Here is a 27,775-nt window from a genome sequence, read left to right on the forward strand (position 1 = left end):
TATTCTTACATAACATTAACAATAAACGGAAAAAAATTACATACACAATAAACAAAACATTACATTTTATTTTATAAGTCATTGTTGTATTCCCTTTCTGAACGAAATCACAAACGTCAAACAAAATTTCAAATTTTCGAATAAAATCCGTTTGTTGTTTACATCTCGGGATCGCGGGGCGATTTGTGCGTAAAGGAGAAGGAGTTGTTGATTAAATTAATTCAATTTGTTAATACTTTTGCTCTTTTGTAATGGAATAACAATTCAATCTAGTGCGTCTTTACTCGATAACCATAAAAAAGTGCTTTTTGCAAAATGAGTCACTTTGAATTTGCAATACCTGTACAAAAAGATGAATTATTGGAATCACATGCTGGGCAATATCATGTCGAAGATGTGGTACAAATTAGACTACTATTGTCTAAACTCCAAGGTAAATTAATTCTGAATTTGAAATATTAATACTATGCAGCTATCTGCTACTAGATATATTATATAAAACTTTGTTTTCAGATGCTGCTAGAGCATACAATGCAGAGGGTGTGGAATACATTTTAGAACATTTTGATACTTATTTTTCCATTATAGTTCATGGGAGCAAACTAGAATGGAATATCATAAATAAAGGTGATATTTGCCAAGTAATGTTTTCTATGATGATGATGAAATGATAAGTAGCTGTATGTCAAGTAAGATTTATAACTGTGACAGGGATATTTTTTCAGGATTTGATCACCTTGTGAGAAGTGCCAAGAACTTGTGCAATCACTTAGAACTAATAATGCAAGATCAAGAAATTGATGCTGATTTAAGAATGAAAAACTTGAATATTGCAAAAATGGTCTTATACTTGTATACTCAGATAATGAAGACCAAAGATGTGAAACTGGCTGCTGATGTAAGTACATGTAATTATGAATGGTTCTATGTCTTGAGCATATACAGATTTTTTGATCAAAAATATATTTCTCACTCAATGCATGTTATTTTTAGAATTCAACTAAATTAACACTGGGTAAGAAAGGGAAAAAAGCAGCAGATAATGAAGAGTATTGTGGGTGGACAGAGTCGGACAAGCAGGCAGCTCTTGTAACTCTGCACTTGGTGTTGCAACAACCCCTCTCTCGTCTGTGGGACCCACCACTGGCTGAAGACAACTTTGTATCGTAAGAAACTTACAAGTTACCTTTAAAAACAAATTAAATACAGTAACATGTAACTGTGTTATGCATATTATATTGTTCTTTAAGCCAATGCGTCAACCTAATTCGTTAACCTTCTAAGTCCATTTTGACTAAGTTTACAGGATATTGAAAAAACTGCATAAAATCTTCAATCATTAACTGAAAGTCCCATTGGTAGCTATGAGTATACTTGATATTTTAAAGATATAATTAACAGCATATCTTAGACAAATTACAGTAAACTAATAAAAATTAGTATTTAGCTGGTGGTTGGCTGGTGGTTTTATGCTGATATTGCTGTTATTCCTATACCAAATGGTAGAGAATGGTGTGCACTTTCTGACAAGTATGAAAAGTAATTTTCGCCCAAAAGTGGACTTAGCAGGTTAACAAATTAGGCCGACAAATGCATTGCGTCAGCCTAATTCGTTAATCTTCTAAGTCCATCTGGACTAAGTTTACAGGTCATTGAGAAAACTGCATAAAATCTTCAATTGTTAACTAATCAAAATTTTGAAAATCCCGTTTGTAGCTATGACTAAACTTGATATTTTAAAGATATAATTAACAGCATATCTTACCCAAATCACAGGAAATTAATAAAAATGAGTATTCAGCAGGTTTTCGTGTTGAAGGTTAACAAATTAGGCCGACAAATGGATTTATTATTCAAAAACTGCAGTGGTAATTGTTAAATTTAATCATGATTAACTACTGGCATGTTTAAACTTTGTCGTATTTATGGTTCTCTATCAAGAAAAAAAATGTTTAAACATTATAGAGATAGAATGAAAACAATATTTTTGTTGTATGGGATCCCCCAAAATTTTTCTCATTGATTTGTGAAGATTGATTGGTCTCCTGTGCAATCCTGTACAATGCTTCTGTTTTCCCAAGAGACAGGTTGCAGCCTATGCTTAATTATTCTAATTATAAATAAACCCGCGTAGCTCACCCAAAAGCTATGAGATTCGACATTTCGCAGACCTTACGCTACACTTGCGCCTCTAGCGGGGAATTCATACGCGATAGCCCTCATTGCAGTGTGTTAGGCTCTCATTTATTTATTAATAAAAGTTTTGTAGATTTAATTATTTTATGAATTTTAGGATGGTGGCAGAACCTTGTTACAAAGCATTAGAGGAGCAAATAATAAAAAATAAAGCTGTGAGAGAAACAGTTTTTCAAGTATTAGGAGTGCTGATTAAAAAATATAACCATGGAACGTCATGCCTTATCAAGTTGGTGCAGGTATGATATTTTATTGTATTTTCATAACATTTTCTGCTGTAGAGATGTCAATTAGTAGTCAGTCAGTATTTTAAAGTGAACAGATTTGCATTTAATTAAATCTAGGGATGCAAATAATACAATACAAATATTCTTTATTGATCACCAAAAGCAGTACAGAGACATTACAAAAATAAAAAAATCAGGTAAACAATAGGCGGTCTATTGCATATTGCATGTTAGAACCTTTGCACACCGCGTTTTTTAAACGCTCCGTCGAAGCGTGATTTAGAAACGCGCGTTGACAGCACGTTTTATTTCCATACAGCAACCGTACAACTCGCGTGCGTATCGCGTGTGTAGATACAAACGCGCTTCGACGGCGCGTTTAAAAAACGCGATATGCAAAGGCCCTAAATTGTTTTTATTTCTAGGTACTTCAAATGGCGGAACACTCGGTCTCCCCAATTTGTGCAGGAGTTGTGCAACTGCATAAGGAATTTGCACTAGGAACATTCGGGCCTCAGATGGTAATTAACTTATGCCATATCACAGCTAGTTATTTGCCATACAAAATCTATGGGAGATACAGAGATAAAATACCCTAATATTTTGTGTTATGCAGGTGCGGGAAATAGCTGAAGCATTAGCCACAAGTGAGGAAGAGAATGCAGTCGCAACCGAGCAAGGCGCTGCAAAGAATTGTGGCGCGTTCCTACTCGAATTAACCAAGGAACTGCCCAAAGAAATGACTTCTGCCATCACTACACTGCAGTCATACTTAGAAAGTGATGAGGTAAATAACTACCTGTTTGGGTTTCTTAGAAGTACCTAATACCTGCTAAATATTCTCTAATAATATTAGCGACATACCTATTATGTTGCCCGCGACGCAGTCCGCGAAGAATTCGTTTTTCACTCTCCCGCGGGAACTATGCATTTTTCCGGGATAATAACTACATTATGTTCTTCCCAGAGCCTCAAACCATCTCCATACCAAATTTCATCTAAATCGGTTCATCGATTTAAGCGTGACGAGGTAAGAGACACAGACGAACAGAGTTACTTTCGAATTTATGATATTAGTAAGGATATCTTGTCTGCCTACTTCATGCAACTCGCTTGTAAGAGTAGAGCACGTCGCTATAGTACATTTTACACTATCACTTCGTACCCCGCCTTGTGCGAGCTTTTGTATACGCTCTCATTGTGGTTCGAGTTTCCTCTTGAGCTAGCAACTATGGAGGACGTCGATCGATGTATTAACGGCAACAAGCCATTACATATCTAAATTCCAAAAAATGGCGAAAGTAGCACTCGCATTCGTCACGGAGTCCTTTGACTCGTACCCAAAACACTCTGGAAGTCAGCGCGGCGACAGATGACACAAGGCACGAGCGTTATGAATGCTCATTTTAGGTACACGCTTCTCGTGACTTGCCTCGCGACTCTCTCGTTACGCGCACGCGATCGTAAATGGGATATTGTAATAGCGCGGTAACCTTAGATGAATGATTGGTCTCGCGCGCTCGCTCGACTAGATACCGCGCTAACTAAAAACAAAACGTTCGTGAATGCGGCAACTCAATATTGTAGTGTGCGTAAGAACGGTGTAAGACAATTTGCAAGGATGCTAGTGTGCGTGACGAATTGTGTTGCCAGCTGCTCCACTGTTACCCGAATTATTGGGAAAATAAATTATTCTGTGGTCTATTAAGTTACTGGTTACAAAATGTATCTTGGAAATACTTAGAAATTAAGAAATAATTAAGAGTGAATGTATTAATATGTTTTTGTGTAGGTTAGGCGTAGGTTTCTTCTTTAAAAAAATGGTAGGTATGATGTAGGTATATCAATGATCAGGCCTCACTGTTAATTAAAAAATATATATATTTAAGGACATTCAATATTTACAAATTATTACTGAAAATTCATGGACTGAGTCACCAACTAAGAAGTTTTGCGTACTTAACACGTTGCACCTATAGTTAAACCTAATATAATGTACAGGTTACAATACAATACAATACAATAACTCTTTATTGCACACCAATACAGTAAACAGTACAGAGAAAACAAGTATATACATAGAGATTTTCTAAGGTAAGCAATAGGCGGCCTTATCGCTTCAGAGCGATCTCTTCCAGGCAACCTTTACAATGGACAGAAATAAGGAATACATTTTAGCAGGTGCATTTGGCAGGTTGGTTAATTAAGACTTAAATAAAAATAATTGTTTACAAAATATACATACATAGGTACATGCATACATACATACTTACATACATACGCTTGAAAACATAACCCTCCTTCGGGCAGTCGGGTAAAAGCTAACATTTCAGGAAAATGGGTAGAAATACGAAAAATTTTTTTTCGTTTTCCGTAATACCTAAGTAAATCAGCTGATCGGCTTTTGACTGGGAAGACGAAAAACATTTTTAATTTTAAGACGCATTCACCCCTTAATTAAATAGTGTCGGGTAACAATTTATACACCTTCAGTGTATAATATCACAAAGATAAACATTAAATAATATAGAACTAAGTTATGTATATATAATAATTACGTTAGATACTTAAATAAAATAAGTTATTAAAATTTAATATTATCATCATTTAATGATGATACCAATAAAATTCAATTTATTAAAATCTCACCACGGGGAATTTGATTCTTGTGTACGCGGCAACACAGAATGGCGTTTAGGGTTCATGTTATTTTATTTTGTAATTTCGAAATTATACGATATTTACTGATGGTATGTGATCCCAGTGTCCTTCTTATTTCTTGTAGTATTATTTTTAAACAGTTTCACTGCGAAAACTGCATTTTACTTCGGTTTATGACCAAAATTTAACAAAAATTCGGGACATGCACATTACGCACAGCTCGCAACGCGACTGAGTCGCCTCGGGCTCAGGTACGCCGATTTCGGCGTACTATTTGTTGCCGCATTTGACAAGTACGCCGGCGGTATCTCGTCGAGCGAGCGCGCGAGACCAATCATTCATCTAAGGCGGTAACATTCCAGTCGTACACGCTCCGCATCAGCGTACTGGGCATGATGTGCGAGGCGCTGAGCGTGGAGCTGCGCGGCGAGGGGCTCGCCGACGACCAGCGCGCGCAGCGGGACGACTTCCTCGACGACCTCACCGAACACATACATGACCTCTCCGCCTACGTCCGACACAAGGTACTGACATTACCACTACCTCTATCTTGAACCTAGATCCACCTCAACCACAAGATACCTAGAATCACTCAGTAGCATAGAATAGCTGTCGCGCACCTCTGACACAGATTGCAGCAGCTATACCTACTTGCTAGCCAAGCTTCTGTTAGTTGCCCGCCTGACGTGAAAAATATATTAGGTAATTTTCAACTATTTTGACTTTTAATGCTGTTGACGCTTAATGCTGCGACACATCTGCTGGAAACTACAATTTCAATCTTTTGAAATGAGCTCAGAACCGGAACAGGGGGCGACTAAAATTGCCTCTACCCCAGGCAGAAGAAACCCACGCTACACTACTGCTGTCATTTATCAAAATCTTTTCTTGCGTTATAGCAGGACTACTTTTCAGTATGCTGCGACTTTCTGATTTTGTATTGATATCCTATATTTTATTACACTTTTAGTTATCGGCAAAAATATCAGATAGGACAAAGATCTCTAAAACATCTGATACGTTTTAAACTCTAACGGCTAAACAAATAGAGTTGTGTTAGATATTTTCGAATGCTTTATTCTATCAGATATAATAGCCGGTGACTACCGAAACCTAACGTATCAAAGAATGACTAGAAGTAAATTTTCAACAGGTATTGCAATTTTGGTGTCGTCTGCAGCGGGAGAATAATGTCCCCGTGACCAGGCAAAGGGCTGTGCTAGAGCGTGTCATCGGTCGTCTCCGCGACAAGGCAGCTATAGTCAGGAAAGCTGCCATTCAGTTGTTGAAGGTAGTTTTTACAATTTTGTTATTTATATATAAGAATTGTTGGTTACTTCCATGTCATTTTGGTTCTTCTTTGATGTCATGTCATGTTATTACCGGAGAAAGTTTTTTCTTTCGCAGATATTTTTGGAGTGTAATCCATTCTCCGCGCAACTAAAACTAGAAATATTGGAAGAACAGTTAGAAACAGAACAAAAAATATTAGATGACTTGCAGAAAAAGTTGAACCCAGGTCCTGACCCAGAATTGGTTAAAAAATGGGATAAAATAGAGAAAGATGTGATCGATAGCATCAAAGGGGAATATGGACACTTTAACGCAAGACGAGCCCGAGTTATCACAAGCGTCGTTGGAGAATCTGTATGACGCTATCAAAAAACATTTGAAAGGAAAGAACTACTTCAAAGCATACCTGATTGTTAAACACACAGAGAGACAGTACCCAGATGCTAAATTATTGCGTTGTAGCATGACTAAAAGTGATCAAGTAAGTAATTTAACCAAAGTAATAATTAAATATTTAAAATTTTCAGTAACAAGAGGTTTTATCATAATTTCAGGTGGAATACTTTGTGGCTCTGCTTCGTAATATTTTCGTGATACCAGACAGACGGCAGTCTATCACGAACAGCCAGCAGTGTGAAAACGAACTGGCACTCTACAAAAGGCTTGAAGAAAAGGAAAGCATTGTGGCTTTTCTTCAAGAATCTGTCCATTTTAGCCGAATGGTTTCCGAAGCAGTGCCTCTAATTAATACCTTGCTTATGTCGAAGCAAGCGGGCGACGTCAATGAAGCGATTGAATTTTTCACTGCGGCTCATCATTTTAATATTGAATCGGCTAAAACGGGTGTCGCGAATATGTTACTGCTCGTCTGGTCGCCCGACCAGGTAAGAGCCTGCTCCTGGCGGCATCACCACGGCGCACCGGGCTGGTGTAGCAACGCCTACTGTAGCCTAGCAAACCATGAGTGTTCTTCTAGTTATTTTTCTTCACCATAGAATAGCATACGTTAGATTCAATTCATCATCTAACTTTCCACAATTCATAAAATTTAACAGAAACAAATCATGCCCCGCATAATTTGAGATTAAATCGAATTATTTTATCAACTCTATCAGTTACTAGCTTTTACCCGCGGCTACGCTAGCGTGAACCATAAACATTTCAAAGAAGCAAGCATGCAAGCATGCATGCAAGTGAGCATGTAAGCAAGCAAGCAAGCATCCATCTAAGCAAGTTTGCAAGTGCGCATGTAATTTTGCAAGAAATAGTGCAAGCATGCATGCATTCAAGCATGGAAGCAAGCATACAGGCAAGCATGCAAGCAAGCGTGCAAGCCAAAAGGCAAGCATGATGCAAACAATAAATCAAGCAAGCATACTCCCAAATGTGCAAGAAATAGTGCAAGCAAGCATGCAATCAAGCATGCAAGCAAGCATGCAAAAAAGCATGCAAGAAAGCATGCAAGCAAGCATGCAAGCAAGCAGAGTTAGCACCTCAGGGGTGGTAGTGAAAATCAGTTCATCATCATCATCAACATCATCAGTTCGTTTATCGCTATCCCGCCGGAACTATGCTATTTTCCGGGATAAAAACTATCCTAGTCCTTCCCCGGGACTCAAACTATCTGTATACCGAATTTCATCTAAATTGGATCAGTAGATCCCGAGATTACCCCCTACAACCTCACAAACTCACAAACTTTACCTCTTTATAATATTAGTATAGATTCAGGATCATTTTAGTATAATTTTAATGTCAATAAAATGCTCTGCATAAAACCATAAACTTAAAACCGACCATATAATTTGTCAATATGTTTTCGTAGGAAAAACGCGAAGCGGTAGAACGGGCCTACCGCGACATGTACCTCGAATGCGACAGCAAGCCGGAGCGAGCGCGCGCGGTGACGATCGCCCGCAAACTGATCGCGCTCGTGGCTGCCGTCGACCGCAGCAGCGCGCTCGCGCTTGACCACCTCGTCGACAAGTGGGTCGAAAAGGGAGACATAAACCCAGCCATCATACAGGTATATTATATACCACTTATCCAGGCTCTAACATATGTTTGTTGTAAATATTGTACAGATTTATTTTGATGCTGTTCTATCAAAGTCCCTTAGATACAGTCAAGTGTAAAAATATGAACTTATTCAAAGTTTCAAAAATATGTACCACAGACACTTAAATATTTCGACGCAATAAGGCTGTGGTAACATATTTTTGAGTGGTTCGATTAACCACTCAAATAATATTTTTGCACTCGACTGTACGAGACTAAATAAGGTACACGATTATTTATGATAATGGTTTCTTTCAGGTTTTCTGGGAGATGTTCATGAAGAAAATCGACGGCACCACAGATATGGACAGTTATGCCGCACTGGCTCTCCTCGTCATGGTCTCCAAATCCAAGCCTTCAGTGGCCCTCGCCAACCTCGAAGTAATACAGACACATGGCCTGACCGCCGACTACAATTCGAGAAACCTCAGCGCCCAGCTCTTGTTGTCATTGAGCAAGAAAAATCAAAGATACCCCGCGGACCATCAAATATTTACTTCCTTGTCTGAAAGCTTGTTAGAAACTTTTTCTAAGCTTAATAAATTTTCGTCGTTTGCGGCTAACTCTATAGACGCTATTTACGCAATCTGTGATACACCTGAAGTCGTGTCTGCTAAGTTGCTGGCGGAGATGTATCGACGAGTTCAGGAGACGATGGTGCAAGAAGGCGAGGCCGAGGAAGAAGTGACGCTGCCCGCGGAATTGCTGACGCGTTTTGTGTTTACGCTGGGACATGTGGCGTTGCAGCAGCTGATATACCTCGATGTCAGTGTGTACAGCGAGCTAAGGAGGAGGAATCAGGTAAACTGTTGTGTTATTTTTAATATTCGACATGCCACCACGCTCAAGACGAAATAAATATTAATCATAGCAGCGACCGAATTTCCATTCGAAAGTAGTGTTTATTTTTACAGGATTGGAAATACGAGTACAGAGATAGAGAATTCATAGCTCTCGTTAATGTCGTCAACTACTCGACATTTTTATTTATTTAATCTATTTTATTTTGTCCTCCTAATGGTATTTTTGAGCACAAGGCACTCACCAATTTCAATGAAGCTTGTATTTATCAGGTCCGCGAAGACCGCAAGCTCGAAGAGAAACGCAAGAAGAAGGCGGGCGCGTTCGCGACGCCGGCGCGGCGCGGCCGGGTCGACGACCTGCGCCGGCAGACGCTCATGAACGCGTCTGGCGCCAGCGCCTCCAGCCGCGGGCAGCGCTCCGCCAGCGTCTCCAAGGGGCCCTCCGTGAGTGCGCCTCATTATTATTTTTATTTGCAATAAGTTTGTTAGTTCTATTATTTTTTTAAAATGTCGTGGTAATTTTGTAATTTCACCTATGGCCTCTTAGGCAAAGCACGTTATATTTGTAATTTATATTTAAATAGTTCATATGCGTGTTAGCTATGAATATTAAATGACATAATGTTTTTAAAAACTATAACATCCAAATTAGATGCAGGTACATGTACCGACGCGCGCTTCTAATGTGTGCAGCTATTCGAGACATCTTTATTCTTTAAATGCACGTTTTCAAGGCACGCAATTCTAGACGCAAAGCGTATACCAGCTGTCATTGCCTCCCAGACAAACACCACCATGACAGAAGAGGAAGCCGGCTTGGAGGGCGCGGTCGCGGACGACGCGGACGCGGAGTACGTCCGCGGCGTGTGCGAGCGCGACATCGTGGGCGCGGGCGCGGCGCTGGCGCGCTACCTGCCGCTGCTGCGCCACCTGCTGGCCAACCCCGCGCGCGCGCCGCCGCCGCTGCAGGCCGCCGCCGCGCTCGCCTTCACCAGGTCACTGCCCCTGCCCCTGCCCTGCCCCCGACTACATGAAACTGACAATTTTTTAACACATTTAGGGCCTGTTTCACCACTTGTCGACTAACTTTAAGTGACGGATATCAGTGATGCCGTCTCTGTTTGTTTTGTCCGAATAAACAAAGACGGCAATACTTTTATCTGACACTTAAAGTTAGTCGACAGGTGCACCCCCTAAGGGCCCTAAGGGCCTGTTTCACCATCCATTGATTCGTGTTAAGTGACGGTTAAATGTGATGCCGTCTCTATTTGTTTTGTTCGAATAGACGGAGACGGCATCACATTTAACCGTCAGTTAACACTAATCAATGGATGGTGAAACATCCCCTTAATCTTATGCAAGTATCCGCTGGCGGTAAAAAATACGCAAATAAATTGTACGTAAAGGGCGCAACGTAATTCGCGCGAATAAATATCGCGCGGAAAAAATTCGCAGTGCGGACAGGGCCTTATAGGGCGCGGACGCGGAGTACGTCCGCGACGTGTGCGTGTGCACCTTCACCAGGTCACTGCCACTGATCACGTAAGGGGCCATCCATAAAGTACCTACACATCAATTTTGAAAACATCGTTGCACCAATTTTTACCATTTTTAGCCCCCTCGCCCTTGTCACGCGTATTGCTGTTAAAATTGCAATTATTTTGTTCCTGTGTCACGAACCGATAAATAAATGATCGCCACTGTAATTTAGAGTCAGTGTTATTCCTAAAAATAATGTTGGTTTTAATAATTCGCTACATTTGAATGAGATAATTATCAAAGATAATTTAATATGCAGTTATCGTGGAAAGGGTTTCCTTGGGTTCAATGAAGTTAGTGTCTCTCTTACTGATCTTGAACTGTAAAAGTGTCGTCAGTAAACACATGACTACGCCTGATTTTCAGCTTACCATAGTTGTACTGTATTGTATGAAGTGACGACGGTGCAATAATAATAATAATAGACCATTTACTTCAGGCAACACGGCCCATACAATAAATACCTTAAAGACTAACATACATATAATTTATAGAAAGCAATATTTTAAACTATACTTTATTTATGACATTGCCCTTGTGCCTGCTCGAACAACGTTGGACGACTGGACCGAAACTCTATCCCACTCTTACGGCCTGGCGACGCGAGATCGCCAGCGTAGCAACCGTTTTCTCTGTTCATTGCATTATTTAATATACCTACCACTCCCCAGGTTCATGCTGGTATCAAGTGCGGTGTGCGACGAAGGCCTACAGCTGATGGTGACGGTACTAACCAGGTCTCGGAACGTGCCGCTACGGACCAACCTGACCATCGCCTTTGCTGACCTCACGCTGCGATTCCCGAATCTTACGCAGCCGTGGACGAGGCACATTTATCAAATGTGAGACGGATGTTCCCCATAAGCATATTATTATTTCCTGAATAGACTAAAAACGCACCCTTTTGTTTCTTGTCGTTTTTTAGCAAGTTATTTTCTAATTCTCCATTTCTTCCGTGGATGTCGTAAGAGGCGACTGAGGATAAAGGTTAAGGTACCGTAAGATACCGTAGGCAACAGGCTAGCAACCTGTTACTATTGTACCGTTTTTGTCAAACTTAAAACCTAAAATTGCTAAAAGTGGCTCCGAAGTGGTAACGTTTCGTGTGCTCTGCCTACCCTATTTGGGAATACAGGCGTGATGTTTGTGTGTATGTATTTTCTAATTGATTGTAAGAGGACGCGAAAGAAAAACGAAAAATCATTATACGTGGCAGCCATTCTACCAAAGCAATATAAGCATCTCACGTAATACTTATATCAAAAAGAGGTACTGCATGAGGATTTTGTGCGTTTGTTACTGATATCTCATTGTTAAATCATACTGTTAAAGAAAGTAACGTAAACTCCTATATATATTTGTCCTATTTTTGTTGTTATCATTCTCTAAGTAGCTTACTGTACTTTGCAGTCTAAGCGACGAAGAATTAGAAGTGAGGCAGTGCGCAGTTAAAATGCTATCCTTCCTGGTGCTCCATGAAATGGTCCGAGTCAAGGGACAAATCGCAGACATGGCGCTCTGCTGCGCCGATAAAGACGCCAAGATCGCGACCATGACCAGGCTATTCTTCAAACAACTGTCACAGAAAGGGAACGCTCTGTATAACGTGATGCCGGACATCATTTCCCGACTGAGCGATCCAGAACTCAATGTTCCGGAAGAGCAGTACAGAGTGATTATGAAGTAAGGATCCTATACAACTTACTTGGTCCTCAAAGTATGTCTTTTCTTGTTGATAGCTTTGAAATGGGGTAGCATAAAAAAGAAAACTTTAATTGTTAAGATTTATGTATGACACTGTGGTCTTTGCCAAAATAAGCAAGCAAGTTTTTAAACGAGATAATGTTATCTAGTTTCGGGATTTATTCTTCTGTATCCAAGGGCGTCCCAGTCAAAAACTTTCCTATAAGTTGGGTTGCAGCTAATAAATGTATGCTATTAATTTCAGATACATTACATCCCTCATTCAAAAGGACCGACAAATGGAAGCTCTAGTAGAAAAACTATGCCAGCGATTCAAACTGTCCACAGAAGAGCGTCAGTGGCGTGACTTAGCGTTCTGCCTATCTTTGTTCAACTACAACGAAAGGACCCTTCGCAAACTGATCGAGAATCTCGATTGTTACAAAGACAAGCTCCACTGCAACGGTGTCATGCAATGCTTCAATACTATTATGACTAATGCTTCTAAAATGGCTAAGAATGAAGTTAAGGTAAGACAAGTACTTATGCGTCGGCCCATATTTTATAAACATGACTAGCGATAGGTGACTATGACAATTCGTAATACATTGCATGTTAAATATTCACTATTCAACAAAAAATAACGCACAATAAATGTCAAGTTTATGAAATAGTGGATTAAAATTACTTGAAGGCAGGCAGTGGGAGGGGGAACAATCTCTTTTTTTTGCGAAATATTCCACATCCGGCCTGGGTAAATATTTACAGCCTTATTCATAAAAAATCCTTAATTGAGGTTTGATCGTCTGTTACTTAGCAGACTGATTAAGCTTGTTAGACGGTTGTCAAGAAGTATGATTCATAAACGCTTGCTAGCAGTCTGCTAGTTGTTGAGCCGCTGATAGACTGATTAGACTCGTTATGTTGGCCACCTTGACAAATCAAAGACAAAATGGCCTAATCGATATTAAAAAAAAAAAAAGTTGACAGCAGTGACAGCAAATTAGCAGGAAAAAAAATAAAAAGCGAGAATTTGTTTTCCCGCATTTCCGATCCGCATGTTTATGTTGTGCAAAAAGCCATAATTGTGTTAATCATCCTATTTTTTTTTCATACTTATTGTTAATTTATTGCTGCTAATTTAGAGGATTTTAAATACAAATTCCTGAAAATATTTTTTCCTTTTTTTTTTTAATCTTTGCGTAGCTTCACCCTTCACTAAAATATCTTCGGTATGGTTTTTTGCTCTTGTCAAAGTCAGCTGTTCAAACTTGTGGCGGCCATTTTGTGACTTAGCAGGGAGATAAAGGAGGGTCTACGGTCCGCTAACTTTAGCAGAGCCTTGATCGACTGATTAGCGCTAACAGACGTTTATGAATCATGTTTTTTAGCATCGGGCCTTCAAGGACCTCAAGGAGGCTTTTTTTTATGAATAAGGCTGTTAGTTTTTATTTTTATCAACAGGCACTAATCACAGAGCTCGGAGACAAGATCGAGGAGTGTTTCGCAGTACATGACAACGAGGAGGGTTCCGAGGGAGGGGAGGCGCGCGTACGAGTCGATGCGCCGCGCGCGACGCCACGACGCAAGCCGGCGGCGCGGCGGACGCGGCGCCACTCTTCCTCTAGCCCTGATGAAGTAAGTCATTACAGAAAAAAAATAAGTGGTTGTCATATGGCATGGTATCGTCAAGTAATACTATAATAATAAGACTTTTTTTAACCGACGCAGAAAAATCTTTGAATTAAAACTACCATGAGAAATAGATAATATAGATGTACTGATAATAGTACTTTACTTAATAGTAGTTATAACATTGATATAAATATGAAATACTAATTGCAATTATCTCAGATTTCCGCTCTTCTCTTCTTACCTTAAGCAGCGTTTCCACCAATAATGTGCGAGGATGTGTTGAGAAGGATGTGTTCTTCATTAACCAATAGAAACGCTTCATTTACACATCCTCGCACAGCAGATCTCTGGTGGAAACGTTGCTTTAATCTTAATATTCCGTACCTGAGAAGCGTAACACTGAAAGTGCCACTTTAAAAGTAGCACTTGCAGTGTTGTTATGCTTCTCAGGTAGGTACGGTCTCAGTCAGATGACTATGATTGGGAGATGCCAAATTCAGTCACAATACCTAATCAACGAAAAGATATTCCAATGTCTCCACCCCTGCACCCTATCATTCTTGGTTACACGAGCTTAAGGTGCGCTTACACGGGCAACAAAAATTGCTCAACTATGAGCAATGATGGTCGATTGCGACATGACAAAATATCAAGCAATTTAGGGCAACGGCAACAAACGTCAATTTGGCAAAATATTTAGCAACTACAATATTGAGCGATATGGAGCAACTCTAAGAAACTAGGCAATACTTTCATACACGAGTAATTCAGTTGAAAAACTACGCTCGCCGTGGACGACATTTTTCTTGTAGCGGCGATGTACTGTCAAGCCAGCAGCATTGCAGTTGTTGCAGCATTTTCCTGCTAACTTCATAGACTTAACTTCATGTTAAATTCCACTAGACAAATTCACTTAACTAAACACTAAGAGGAATTTTCGGCCACTAAAGCTGGTGCGCTGCGCGCGCTGGTCTCCCCGCGGAAGCGAGACATAGAAGCCGCAGAATAAATAAGTGCATACGAGATAGAAAACAAATTGACTTGAATTTCTGTACCCACTGGATATTCGGCAATTCGTATCAGCGACATTGAGCAATATGGAATATACGGAACAATTAGAAGCAATATTGCCGAAAGAATTGCCGCATTTTTTTGAAATTGCTGCATATCGCTACACTAATTATTACTCCAGATTGATCCATTCGTGTTGCCGTGCAATTATTGCTCAAAAAATTGTCCTTGTAAGCGCACCTTTGGTAGTTAATGCTTAGTACTTGTCACATACACTTGTCAGATGGTGTGTAAACATAATGCACAAGTGCGAGTGCATAGAAGCCGGTCCTGTTTACTAAGCAACAACTGCCTACCCTCATCTAAAAATCTACTAATACTTGTCACTTGGAACTAGGGTGATGAGAGTAAACATTAATGTCAAGTGAAGTTTGACTACGCAAATCTGCCGAAGTGTTTTGTGTACTTTGATTTCCGAGTGTTATATCTAGAAAAACATCATTATGACGCCAGGAAGACGAAACTCAGAAACTACTATAAAGTTTATTTAAGAGTTTAGATCCAACGAGTGTCTATGGAACGAAAAATCAGCGATATACAAAAATAAACAAGCCAGAGAATCTGCATAGTTCTGCTTGTAGATCTCGTATCAGTCATTAAAAGAATATTAGAGTACCTAATGGCTAAAAAGTCCGCGGCGGTAATCCATGGCGAAGTCTTTGTAACTACTAATACCATTCTCTAACACCAATGTGTAGATGGCTACTTGTCACTCTGCAGACAATCCGTAATCACTTGCAATAATGGCTAAGCTCGTGTAAACCTAGCATTACACTATGCGAGAAGGTGGAAGCACATGCTTCTCAAGAGGAACTCACGATCCTGCATAAAGCAGCTTTTCATAAACTTAGGCGGTACTTGCACTGAAAATCCCATTGTATTCGTTTCTATCTTTTTTTTTCTTTTCAGAACGAACCACCTCCAAATGAAGGAACACCCCAATCAGTGAGAAAGTCGGCAAGAAAAGCTAGATCGAGATTTAATAAAGTGGTTGCAAATGATTCGGATGAATCAGGTAAATTATTGCTTTTTTTTATTATTTTGACTAAAGGTTTAAGGCGGTTGTTTTTTTATGCAATAAACGCTGCGTTAAACGCAATGCGTTTGACGCACATCAATTTTGTATCAGATAATGCATGCGCTTGCCGCTGCGCTCACCGCGTCTGACAATGTTTGATAATTGGATTATCTGATGCAAATTAATGTGCGTTAAGGGGCTACCCGAGGTTTTCATCGACAAGTTTCGAATCCTACTTTTGCACTACAGATAGAATTAAAAGTCAAACGGCTATCAGTTCTCCAATCTTTTATCTCCATTCTTGTTTACCGGAATTTGAAAAAGATGAATATAAAAAAAATGAATGAATGAAAAAAGTTTATTCAACACACATATAATAGTTAGGAACAAACAATAGATACAAAAATAGTTGAAATACAAAATATGAAATAAAATATAAAATAATATATAATTTTATATGTGTGAGTGAAAAAGTCGCGCCCCAGCATAAATGCGGACTCCTGGAATGGAGTTAGCGCTGGTCTTCCGGCGGGACCATTTTTATTGAACTTAATTTTGTATGATTTTTTTAAACATTATCTGAAAAAACACTTATTTCGGATCTTTACGTGAAAGATCTAACATATACGAAATCTACATATTTGGTTCGTCTTTGACGTCTCTAAAAACTGGTCGAGGGTTTTCATTTGAAACTAATTAACACAAAAGTTATGGCCGGAAAACCAGGTTTTTGGCCTCAAATTGTTCAACTTTGATGCCAAATATCTCGAAAACAATGAACTTTGAAGTAAATATGGGATACTATAATGCTTAAAGCCGTTGTTGTTAATATATTAAGCTACAAAAAACATTAGAAAACTAAGGAATTCAGATCGAAGGTCATTGGGGCATGGGATCCCTTAAGCGCATTGCGTTTAACGCATAAAACAACCGAGCGCTTTATGGTTAACTCACTGTTTGAAATTATCAACGATAGACAATTTTTTACACGCAATATGCAATGAATAATTGTTTTTGTACAACATATTTTGTTTTCAATTAGATGAAGAGGAGCAAAAGAAAGAAGAGGATGAAGTCTTCAAAAAACCCACTGCAAGAAAAGCAACGCGGAGAAGAAAGAATTGATATTTTGAATAAAAACTTCTTTTATTACTTTTAAGCAAAAATATAGAAACACTGCATCCGTCTGGTTTATTATTTTCTAAACTATGTAACTCCACAGGGTAACTTGAATATAATAAGTGATAGACCTAGGAAACTGAGTGTGGGTGTCCAAATAACCCTTGGTCTGATTAATATAAAGTACTTGTCTGGGAAGAAATTTACCGGGCCGCGATCAAAAATATTTGTCCCTTCGCAAAGTACTTTCGGCACTTCTGCGCTTTCGGATAAAGTTGTATAGTTGTATATCGTCACTACTTTAAAAAAAACTCAAAATAGATAATTTTTCCAAGTGAACTTTATGCTCATTATGTCAAGGTTAAATTTTGTTGACATATTGATTTTAGATACGAGCAAAGATATTGTCTCTCCTTCCTCTTTGGATACGAGATCTTTTCAAAGTAGTAACGATATGTATGATTGATGCAATGTCATTTCATCCATGAAGATTTCGACTACAGTGTTGAGTGCTTCAATACGGTATTTGACTTTTTTGTATATGTTTTATAAATTAAAACTACACAATGCCTGTTATCGAATAGAAAAACATTTTTAAGCTACCTTTACAAATAACAAAGTTATACAGGTTTGAAATTCAATATTAGACAGAGAAAGACATACTGGCATGTGCCGTCACACGCCAGTACTTGCTGCATAGAGAAAAGCGTTTGAGAAAGAGACGGGTATATAGATTTTTCAAAAAATCACTATAAATCCAATTTTCAACCGATTAAAATTTTCTCTTCGCTAAACACTATCTGTATATCTATATTTTCATAATAATATTAAGATATGGCAAAATCAGGAGTTGACAAATACCGTATTCAATGAATGTGTGCGTCACACCATTGAATTGTAGGTACTCATAAGTTCATAATCGAATGCCTGCCAAAAAATTTAGTTATTATTGATTGATGAAATATGGTATCATAGAATAATGATTTATTGCTGATGCTTTCGCTGCTAGACGCTGTCCACGCATTTTTTACGAAACTAATCTGGTATCATTTTTGAGACTGTCAAAATTGTCATTCTAGCCTGGCTTAGATAATTTTGATACTTCTGCTGTAAGAAATAAATAAATTATTTTTTGTTTAATTCAACCTCCTACCATCCTCAAAATGCAATTGTTATAAAATTATGTTAGAATTAAAATGTTAGAAGATTATTCAATGCCAATCTGGTCAAAATGGTCAAAAAATTGATGCGGCTGGGCTGTACGTAAATGGCCACTGACAAAGGTCATTAAATTTACCAAGGGACTCCTAAAAGTGCTTCATCAACTTTCACACACTACTACATGAATTTTGATGCACCTTGAAGGGCCCAGTGTATAATATCTGGAAAATTTTAATAATATCTAAGTATCAACATCGTCACTGGGCCCGCGTGGGAACTATAGCCCAAGCCCTCTTGTTCTGAGTGGAGGCCTGTGCCCAGCAGTGGGACGTATATAGGCTGGGATGATGATGATGATCAACATCGTATATATAATCCTATATACAGGGCGTCCCACGGCTATGCCACATGGAGGGGAAGTACAGACTTTTTTTATTTTAAAATCAATTTTTTTTCATCATTTGGCGGGTTCGGTTCCCGGTTCAGACAGGCAATTATTAAAAAATCTTTGAATGCAGTTAAAATTGTTTTTAATATCAAAATAAAGTCTCCTTTCAGTAAAATTGTCTATCTTCAATATTTAAGGTACTACCCCACCTTGTGGCATAGCCGTGGGACGTCCTGTATAATCAGTGTACAGCAAGTGTTGTCAGCCTCTTTTTTTTAATTTGCCGCGATTTTTTGTCATCTCGTGGACTAATAATACGGTATTTGACAACTCCTTAATTTGCCATATCCTGTATATTATTCTAAAAATATAGATATACAGACAATGTGTAGCAAAGAGAAAAATTTACTCGGTTGAAAATTTAATTAACAGTGATTTTTTGAAAAATCTATAGCATTTTTCTGTTTCTAAAACGCTTAATTCTATATGCATGCAGCAAGTAAGACGCTTTTTCTATCTAATCTTGAATTTGAAACCCATTTCAAGCCTTTACAACTGCTATATGAAAAGGTAAGCTTCAAAAATAAATAAATAAAAAATAGTTAAAACCGTATTGGCTAAAAACCAAAGATCTAAAAACCAAGCATGCAATGAGTCTAAAAATTTGACAGATCAAAAATGACAATGTCAATCAGTAGTCTGTGGATCAGCTGTTTGATTCAAGTCTGTTATGTTTTGTTAACAAAACATAAATAACTCATGAATATAATTTTGAAGTTCATAGCTTTGTTCACTGCTTTTATGATTCGGCCAGCCGGCATGGTGTTGACGCATTTCAAATGCCGCAATGGCATGTACCCGCGATCTGCTATTGAACGGTTCATGGTACCTGATGATAAAATTAACTGGTCAGTTGAGTACAAGGAATATAAACCACCGAATCACACTGCCAATTCTATACATGGGAAACCTTGGGCGGACCCTAAGATAGGTAATTCTTCATGATTATATTCAATTTGGAGTCTAATTGATTGTTTATGTTAATTTTAATTGCTGGCCACAAATTAAACAGATGAACTAGCATTACTGTCAGCCTTGATTAGACAACTTATTTAACCTAAGATTACAAATTGTCCAATCTTGTTTTTTTTTTTTTAATTTAATTCATATTTTTTTAGGAGATCCTAACTTTAAACCAAAATGGAATGCATTAGATAAAAATGTGAATAGAGAAAGTTATACAGGACAATACCTAATTCAGGATAGATATCCTCTGAATCCTGTTGGTAGAACAGGCATCTGTGGTCGAGGAGTCCTTGGTCGCTGGGGCCCAAACCATGCAGCCGATCCTGTGGTCACTCGGTGGAAGCGACTACTTTCAGGAGAATTGGAACTAGACAAGAACCACAAGTAAATATTTGCTGTACAAAAGACATAAGTAAAAGTATGTTTCTGAAGAATAAGGTAGTTGACACACTATTTGACATCTTGTTTATTATGTTCCATAAATTTTGTATGAAAATAGAGAGCTGTTATTAGCTATTTACTTATTTCAAAAATGAAATATTACAGTTTTAATTGAAAATTTATCTGGTTCTCTGGGTTCAAATCAGTGTACTTATTGTAGAATTATATTTTGAAATGATTTGTTAATTGCACTACTATTTAGTACTTAGTATAGTATAACCCAGCCAGCTATGCTATGCATATAGCTCAGCTGTTGCATTCAATGAGCATGTTGTTTTTTTCCATCCACACAATTCAAATTATACTGTTTTATTAAATTGATTAATTCAGGTAAATTTACATTGTGGAGGTCTATATCATGAACTACTACTTCTTACTTATTCTAGTGGCGAAGCAAAGAAAATTAATGCAGTTCATGCAGTACAAACTGTTTATTTTTTGTGTATGTAAATATAGATTAACAAACCTACATAACTTTCTACTTTCCTATTCTTTTAATATTTTCAGACCAATCCTGCAATTTGTTGCAATAAAAAGAGGTGATACAGGTGAATGGGCCTTACCAGGTGGTATGGTAGATCCTGGTGAGAAAGTCACCACCACTGCTGTTAGAGAGTTTCAAGAAGAGGCTATTAACTCTCTGGTCATGTCAGAAGGTAAACTTTTTACCCAAATCCAAGTAATCCAAATAAAAATATTTAAATTATTTTTAATAAATATTTCTTATAATTTAATTAATTAATTTAGGAAAAGGATATGCAGTCCGAACTTTGCACATCTTTAAATAAAATAAAATGTAGAAGTGCATGTTGGTGTAAACTCAGGTTGAATGAACATTATGAAGTGAAAAGCAGTCAAGCCTACCATGAGATGAGGGTTCCTCTTACAACAAGTCTATTTGAGGTTTTTAAATGTCTATCAATTAAAAAAAAAAACTCAAAATGGAATAATGTTAAAACTTTATTTCAGATGATAAAAAAGAATGGGAAGAAAAATTCAAGAGTTTCTTCAGTAATGGTGATGAAGTTTTCCAAGGTTATGTGGATGATCCACGCAACACCGACAATGCTTGGATGGAAACCTCTGCTTATAACTTCCATGACGATAAAGGCGATGTAGTGGGCGCGCTCAAACTGAACGCAGGCGATGACGCCGTGGGCGTGCAGTGGGTTGACGCTGCTCATGACATAAAATTGTATGCCAGTCATGAGGATATAGTCAAAGAAGTACTCAAGAGAAGACTGCTGGCCATTACTTAGTAGGTTTTAAAACAAAAGAGATCTGTCTTTGTTATGAAAAAATGTAAGGTTGTTAAAGATAATTATACAACACATATAATAATGCTCGCACTTTAATAAAAAAAAATACCATAAACCAACATTAGTGTCATTACATTAGCTATCAAAATATTGCACCACATTGTGTAAAATTATAAATACACAAAAACTAAATGCAATGTCAGATATAAATTCTTAAAATTCAGGAAGACCACAGAATAGAAAAATAAAACAAGAATAATTCTAGTCCTAGTCTATACTAAAACCAGTTTCAGCAGAAAAACTCACATGCGCATTCAAATCTTGTTGATGTATCTAAAATATTTCGTTGTAAAATTAACTGTACAGAAAATTTAGACTACACGCATTTAGAATCAACACGGCTGAATACGCTACAGGTCTTCCGGATGCTAATCGAATTAGCAATAGTAATGGAGCTTTAAGTACATACATGGAAATACTTAAGAGTGTCAGATATTGTAGTTCAGATGCCCCAGCGTATCACTGATACCAAAAGTATTCATGTGCCACACTTGAGTAAATCCCAAAACACCCTCTTGGGATCCTGTACTACAAATTCCAATTTAACGAAATTGGCGGAACTATGCTAAGTAGAACTTATTTATGATCAGCATGTCACGTTGATATGCCACTTCTTCTTGTTTTTTTCTATTCAGTGAGGACAATCTTAAAGACTATAATAATAAACAGGCAAAAATTATAACTACTATTACTGTTTTAAAGGTGAAGCATAATTTCCAAAATACTAACGGACTGTCAAATAATGGAAATACAAGTAATAAAGAGTATTGTAGTTTTATGCGCTAAATAATTGTTTGCAATAAAATTTATTTTACCGTACCGCTGATATAGCTATCTTTCTTAAAACTATTAAGCGCGAGCAATTTACAAACTAAAATTACTTACAATTTCCGTCCAATTTTGTACAAGCCAATCTACATACATATGTCCAGTCCACATACATACATAAATTATTAACAAAATTAAATGTAATCCATCTGTACAAATAAATATCACACTTCAAATGGCGGCCCAATCAAGTGCACAGCATACCCTTTATTTATGGTTGATTACCTACATGATTTTAAGTAATTAAGATAGGAACAAAAAACTACCCTTATTAAAAGATCTTTACCGTTCATAAAAATAAATCAATGAAAATAATCCATTATGACTAGCAACTATAATATACATTTTCCAGTAATTCGAAATGTGTCACAAATTCGTGAAGCACAGTTGACTACAAATATTATGTTTCAACTCTATTGCATTATAAAAAGATTTAATTTATAGTCAACTGTACATACTTAAATGCATTTTAAATAAATTTAGGAAAATATAGTAAACGCAAATAAACGCTGGCAAACACCATAAAACGAAACCTATCAGCCACTCACTGAAAGAATCCTTATTTAAGTATTAAATATGAGCACATTCGTTTGCAATGGAACAAAATGAACACAAAAGAAAAGACCACCAGAAAGTGGTTTACATAAACGTTTTACTGTGTTCACTCCTAAATAAAACAACAATTAGATTCTACTCACATAAACCAAAGAACCACCCTTATTTGCAAGCATCATTTGAAACATTGTTCATAGTTACCAGTCAATACCTCAACCTCAACATTTCTTCGCCCGATAGTCATGCATGATGAAGTAGGCACATAAAGAAACGAATTACAATTGGTGCCCGTTTACATTTCAGTTCCCCTCCGGTAACCCCCCGTCCTACGTCCCCCCGAAGGCAATGATTGAGCGTATTTGGAATCAAATTAGCCCGACACCCATTATGACCCACACGTACCTCAATGCTGACGCTGACAATTGCGCAGCTTAACAATCACGTAGTAATAATACTGCGTATGCATTATGGAGTGTTTGCAGGCTTAAACTTCTGACTGTCTATGTGCATACATGATAGGATTGCATGCAAAATATCCCCGTCATTTTCTTGTCGTTTCCCTATTGGCTCTGGTATGTAGTTGGTGGCCTATAAAGCGTCGCACGGCGGCTATGACACCATCTCTGCGGGCGCGTCTGAAAGCGCGCTGTACGCTCGGTAACAGTTCACGTCGTTCATAAGACGCTGGATATTTTGAGTGAATGTCGGCAGATCCTGCGAAATAATGACAAGATTATACGAATTGTACAAATACAAAGTGAAAAATAGACGAGAAATGAGCGAAGCAGCTCCTTGCTTTCGCAGTCTGAGAGGTCTCGTACATCGTATTTTTAACTTTTTTGCTCAGCTAAGAATTCGTCATTTATTGTATGATATGTCATCACACCAGAGGGCCTCGCAAATATATCTTACCCGGGATCCTGACTTCACCGAAAATATTTTTCATCTACCTTAGAATTTTCAACTTTAAAATTATTATAAAAGTAACTTAACCTACCCACTACAGAATAGTCCTGAAATACACCCAGAATAGTTTACAGTTGCAGGAAAAAATCGTACGTTCATATAAAACAGCTGGGAAAAGAATCCTTTGTGAAAAATATTTTCGGCGAAGAATTGAGTAATAGAGAAGCAAAGTCAGCAACATCCACATCAAGTGAAAAGCCTACAGTTTTTTATTTTTTATTTACACTACATGCAGCATCTCCTAAAGCAAGTTGCGACAGTAAAGAGTGTCGGAAGTCGGTAATTTCTATAGAAAATCGTGTCAGGCTGTGACTAGCTTCATATAAAATGTTCTGCCACATTAGACAAGTGGGAACCAGAGGCCGTATTGCCTGACGTTTCTGACACTCGCGATCGCAATCAAATAACAGATTTCGCAATCGCATACAAAAACTGTCATTTGATTGCGATCGCGAGCATCAGAAACGTTAGGCAAAACAGCGTCAGCTCTGTCAGTAACCGTGTCGGGCGGGAACTGCGCCAGCTGGTGGTGGTGCTGCGGCGGCAGGCCGGGCAGCGCGCGCAGGAAGTGCGGCAGGAAGGCCAGCCGGAACGCGGCGAAGTCCACCGCCGCCATCGCGTGCGCCGCCGCCAGCGCCTCGTCACGGAGCAGCGCGCGCGCGCCGCCCTCGCCCAGCCCCGCCAGCAGGACCGACAGGAACTCGCCCAGGAACTCCGCGCGGAAAATAGGCTGCAACCACAGATGTTCCTTGTTAAGTATCTCTGAAAGAAGCGGCTCAACACCCGCCTCACACAAAAAAATACCCCTGTATAAAATCTATTGGCCAATTTTATTTATTTATTTATTTTCGGAGAACCAACAGCTATAACTTACAGAATAAACTTATCTTATAGTAACAATAAAGCCAACTATAGGATCTAGAGGAAAGAAACAAATTTTTAAACAAGTAAAACTATACGTGCATAATCGCAAACATGCACCACGCAAACATGGATAGAAAGAAACACGATACATGAACATTTTGAACGTGAAACTGCTGTGAGACTCACTCATCTATGAAATAAGTAAATAAAAATTGGCCAGCCTATACTTAGTTAAAGCTTTAGTGAAATCAACAACGATTCTTCGAAAGTGTTCAACAAAATTCTTTAAATTGACATATCTTTCTTATTTGTGAACCGATTCGAATGAAGAAAAAAAACACTAAATGTTAATCCAAGGCAAGAACAAAACATCAGTGAAAACCGCATCCTTTGACGTTGAGTGGTTTCTGAGATTAGCGTGTGCGGTTACCTAATGATTCGCCGACTATTTTTAGGCAGATTATTGATTGGAAGACAACGTTTCGCCGAGTAACGGTACGCCGATGAATTTGTACGCAGATGTATTATTTCGCAGACTAACGTTTCGTAACTCAACCTTTAGCAGACTATTTACTTGGCATATGAGTCAGTAAGCCGAACAACTATTTACAGAAATTCGTTTAGCCTATTAATCACTACACATTTTGCACATTTGGTCGAACAACCTTTCGCTTTTGTAACGGTTGAACTATTATTCAGTGCGCATATCAACTTTTCGCATCTTTTCGTTTCGCATGGGGACTGGCATTCAATACCGTGAATATGTGTGGATTACACTATGGCCTTATTAGCATTTTTACACGCCGTGCTGACCGCGCATTCTTTATGATTTTTTTATGTACCCTCACAAGTTTCAAACGTATAACGCAAGTAATAAACGTATTTTTGACCATCATTTGTATTGATTTTACATTGGAGTTTAAACAAACCAAGTCGCGATGCTAGCAGTTCGGTTCTGGCACTTCGCCGGCCGCTGCCGCGGCACGCTCGCTTCGCTCGCTCGGCTCGTGTGTTGTTGGTCGCAATTCTACCTAACACTCCTCCTCGCTAACGCTCGTCGTCGCACCTAACTTCACTTTGATAAAAGCTAGTATATTTATATAATCAACTCAGTAAAATCCTACCTGTCGTTTGGCCGATTTTATCTACGCAGATTACGAAACAAAAATCGACTGAACATTAAATCTACTTAACAATATGAATGCCATGTGATAACTCTGCTTATCGTGTCTCGACGAACAGTTGTTCGGTTAACTGAAACAATTACGAAACAAACAATCTACTAAACGTAAATCTGCTTATCGCTATTCTTCCTACCGACTACTCGGCGAAACGAATAATAGGCGTAACGAAATTATACCAAACGTTGCTCGGCCAAAAGAAAAATCTGCCAACAGTTGTCTGCGAAACGAAAATCTGCGTAATGAAACTCGGCAAAACGACAGGTCACCTTCTGAGATTAGCGTGTGCAAACGCCCAGGTAAACAGATAAACAGACAATAGTTCTAAAAATCGTTGTTTTGAGCTCTGTTGCGCTAATATAGGCCCCTCCTAGTGATAGTTTTTCTTAAATATTTCGAATGTATAGACACCGACTCTCTATAAATATAATAAATCTGTAGAAAGTCGGTGTGTGTACATTAAAAATATTTGGGCCTATACTAGCGCAATAGAACCCAAAACAATGATTTTTAGGGTTCCGTAGCCAAAATGGCATAAACGGAACCCTTATAGTTTCGCCATGTCTGTCTGTCTGTCTGTATGTCCGTCCGCGGCTTTTCTCAGGGACTATCAATGCTAGAAAGCTGTAATTTGCACGAATATATATGTTAACTTTGCCGACAAAATGGTACATTAAAAAAATCAAAAACATTTTTTTAAAGTACCTCCCATAGACGGAAAGTGGGGGTGTTTTTTTTCTCATACAACCTTGTAGTGTGGGGTATCGTTGAATAGGTCTTTTAAAACCAATAGGGGGTTGCTATAACGATTTCTCGATTCAGTGATCTGTTTGCAAAATATTCCACTTTAAAGTGCAAATTTTCATCAAAATCGAGCGTCCCCCCTCTAAAATCTAAACCGGTGGGTGGAAAATTTGAAAAAAATCAGGATGGTTGTAAGTATATCAAACATACAAGGAAAACTATAATGTCTTGTCAAAGCCGCTATTTAGTTTTGTAGTTAAATTACAAAAATAAATATTTATAGGGGGGGCACTCCATACACGTAACAGAAATTGAAAAAAAAAATTAACTCGCATCAACGTGTGGCACATAGTTGGACAGCTCTTTTGAAAATATAGTAAGATTTCTTAAAAACTATTTGATTAAGTGCAGATTTCCGGAAATAATCGCTCCCAAAGTAACAAAACTTGTGTGCCCCTCCACTCCTCTATCTTGTAAACCGTTTGTCCAAAAAATATGGAAAGGTACCGCTTAATAAATAATTTCAACGAAAATTGGTTTCAACATGATCGGATATACCGTTTTTGAGTTATTGCAGTAAAAAGGACGTAAGTGCCGTGAAGATACGCCCTTTTTCTGGTAATAGATTTTAAGTCTGTAGTAAGTGTTTTAATTGTGTTATAACGCACATAATATAACTTGATTTTTTTCGTAATGGCTACGGAACCCTATCTTGGGCGTGTCCGACACGCTCTTGGCCGGTTTTTTTTTAATTTTCCGCGGTTTCTCGTGGACAGCTTTCGTTGGCCAGAGTCTAGAGAGCGTACAGATATCAGCAAAAAAAATCCCCTTCTTATCCCGCTCACTTAGTGCCGTGGGCACTGACCTTATGGTACAGCTTCCATTTGTTGTTTAGCGTTTCGAGCGTGTTGATGTTAATCCTCAGCAGCTCGATGTCGGGCTGCAGCAGAGCGCGGCCCAGCGCCGCCATCGCGCCGCGGAACTGCTGCAGCCGCGCCT

At 38.4% G+C, this 27,775-nt stretch overlaps 3 protein-coding genes across 3 annotated transcripts; 2 read left to right on the forward strand and 1 right to left on the reverse strand.

Moving 5' to 3' along the window:
• Window positions 1-103: 103 nt before the first annotated feature.
• On the forward strand, window positions 104-17,530 carry LOC141436837 (condensin complex subunit 1-like). Its single transcript, XM_074099913.1, is given in 22 exon segments — window positions 104-433; window positions 514-627; window positions 726-898; window positions 994-1,166; window positions 2,294-2,435; window positions 2,849-2,944; window positions 3,040-3,210; window positions 5,447-5,608; window positions 6,238-6,375; window positions 6,492-6,665; window positions 6,667-6,858; window positions 6,932-7,261; window positions 8,203-8,403; window positions 8,694-9,236; window positions 9,509-9,682; window positions 10,022-10,233; window positions 11,449-11,619; window positions 12,188-12,460; window positions 12,726-12,990; window positions 13,925-14,098; window positions 16,076-16,181; window positions 17,227-17,530. Coding segments are annotated over 22 exon segments (4,185 nt in total). The 5' UTR covers window positions 104-315; the 3' UTR covers window positions 17,310-17,530.
• Window positions 17,531-19,520: 1,990 nt separating this feature from the next.
• LOC141436975 (ADP-ribose pyrophosphatase, mitochondrial-like) lies at window positions 19,521-23,078 on the forward strand. Its single transcript, XM_074100131.1, has 4 exons — window positions 19,521-19,843; window positions 20,031-20,262; window positions 20,827-20,975; window positions 21,289-23,078. Exons 1-4 carry the CDS (start codon window positions 19,612-19,614, stop codon window positions 21,576-21,578), a joined length of 903 nt encoding a protein of 300 aa, XP_073956232.1. The 5' UTR covers window positions 19,521-19,611; the 3' UTR covers window positions 21,579-23,078.
• Window positions 23,079-23,098: 20 nt separating this feature from the next.
• Window positions 23,099-27,746, reverse strand: LOC141437203 (exportin-6-like). Its single transcript, XM_074100459.1, has 3 exons — window positions 27,642-27,746; window positions 24,487-24,717; window positions 23,099-23,735 (listed from the first exon to the last, which is right to left on the reverse strand). The coding sequence occupies exons 1-3, from the start codon at window positions 27,744-27,746 to the stop codon at window positions 23,631-23,633; spliced, it is 441 nt and encodes a 146-aa protein (XP_073956560.1). The 3' UTR covers window positions 23,099-23,630.
• Window positions 27,747-27,775: the final 29 nt, after the last annotated feature.

The sequence above is a fragment of the Choristoneura fumiferana genome, chromosome 17 (assembly GCF_025370935.1).
Source record: "Choristoneura fumiferana chromosome 17, NRCan_CFum_1, whole genome shotgun sequence".
Taxonomy (NCBI): Eukaryota; Metazoa; Arthropoda; class Insecta; order Lepidoptera; family Tortricidae; genus Choristoneura; species Choristoneura fumiferana.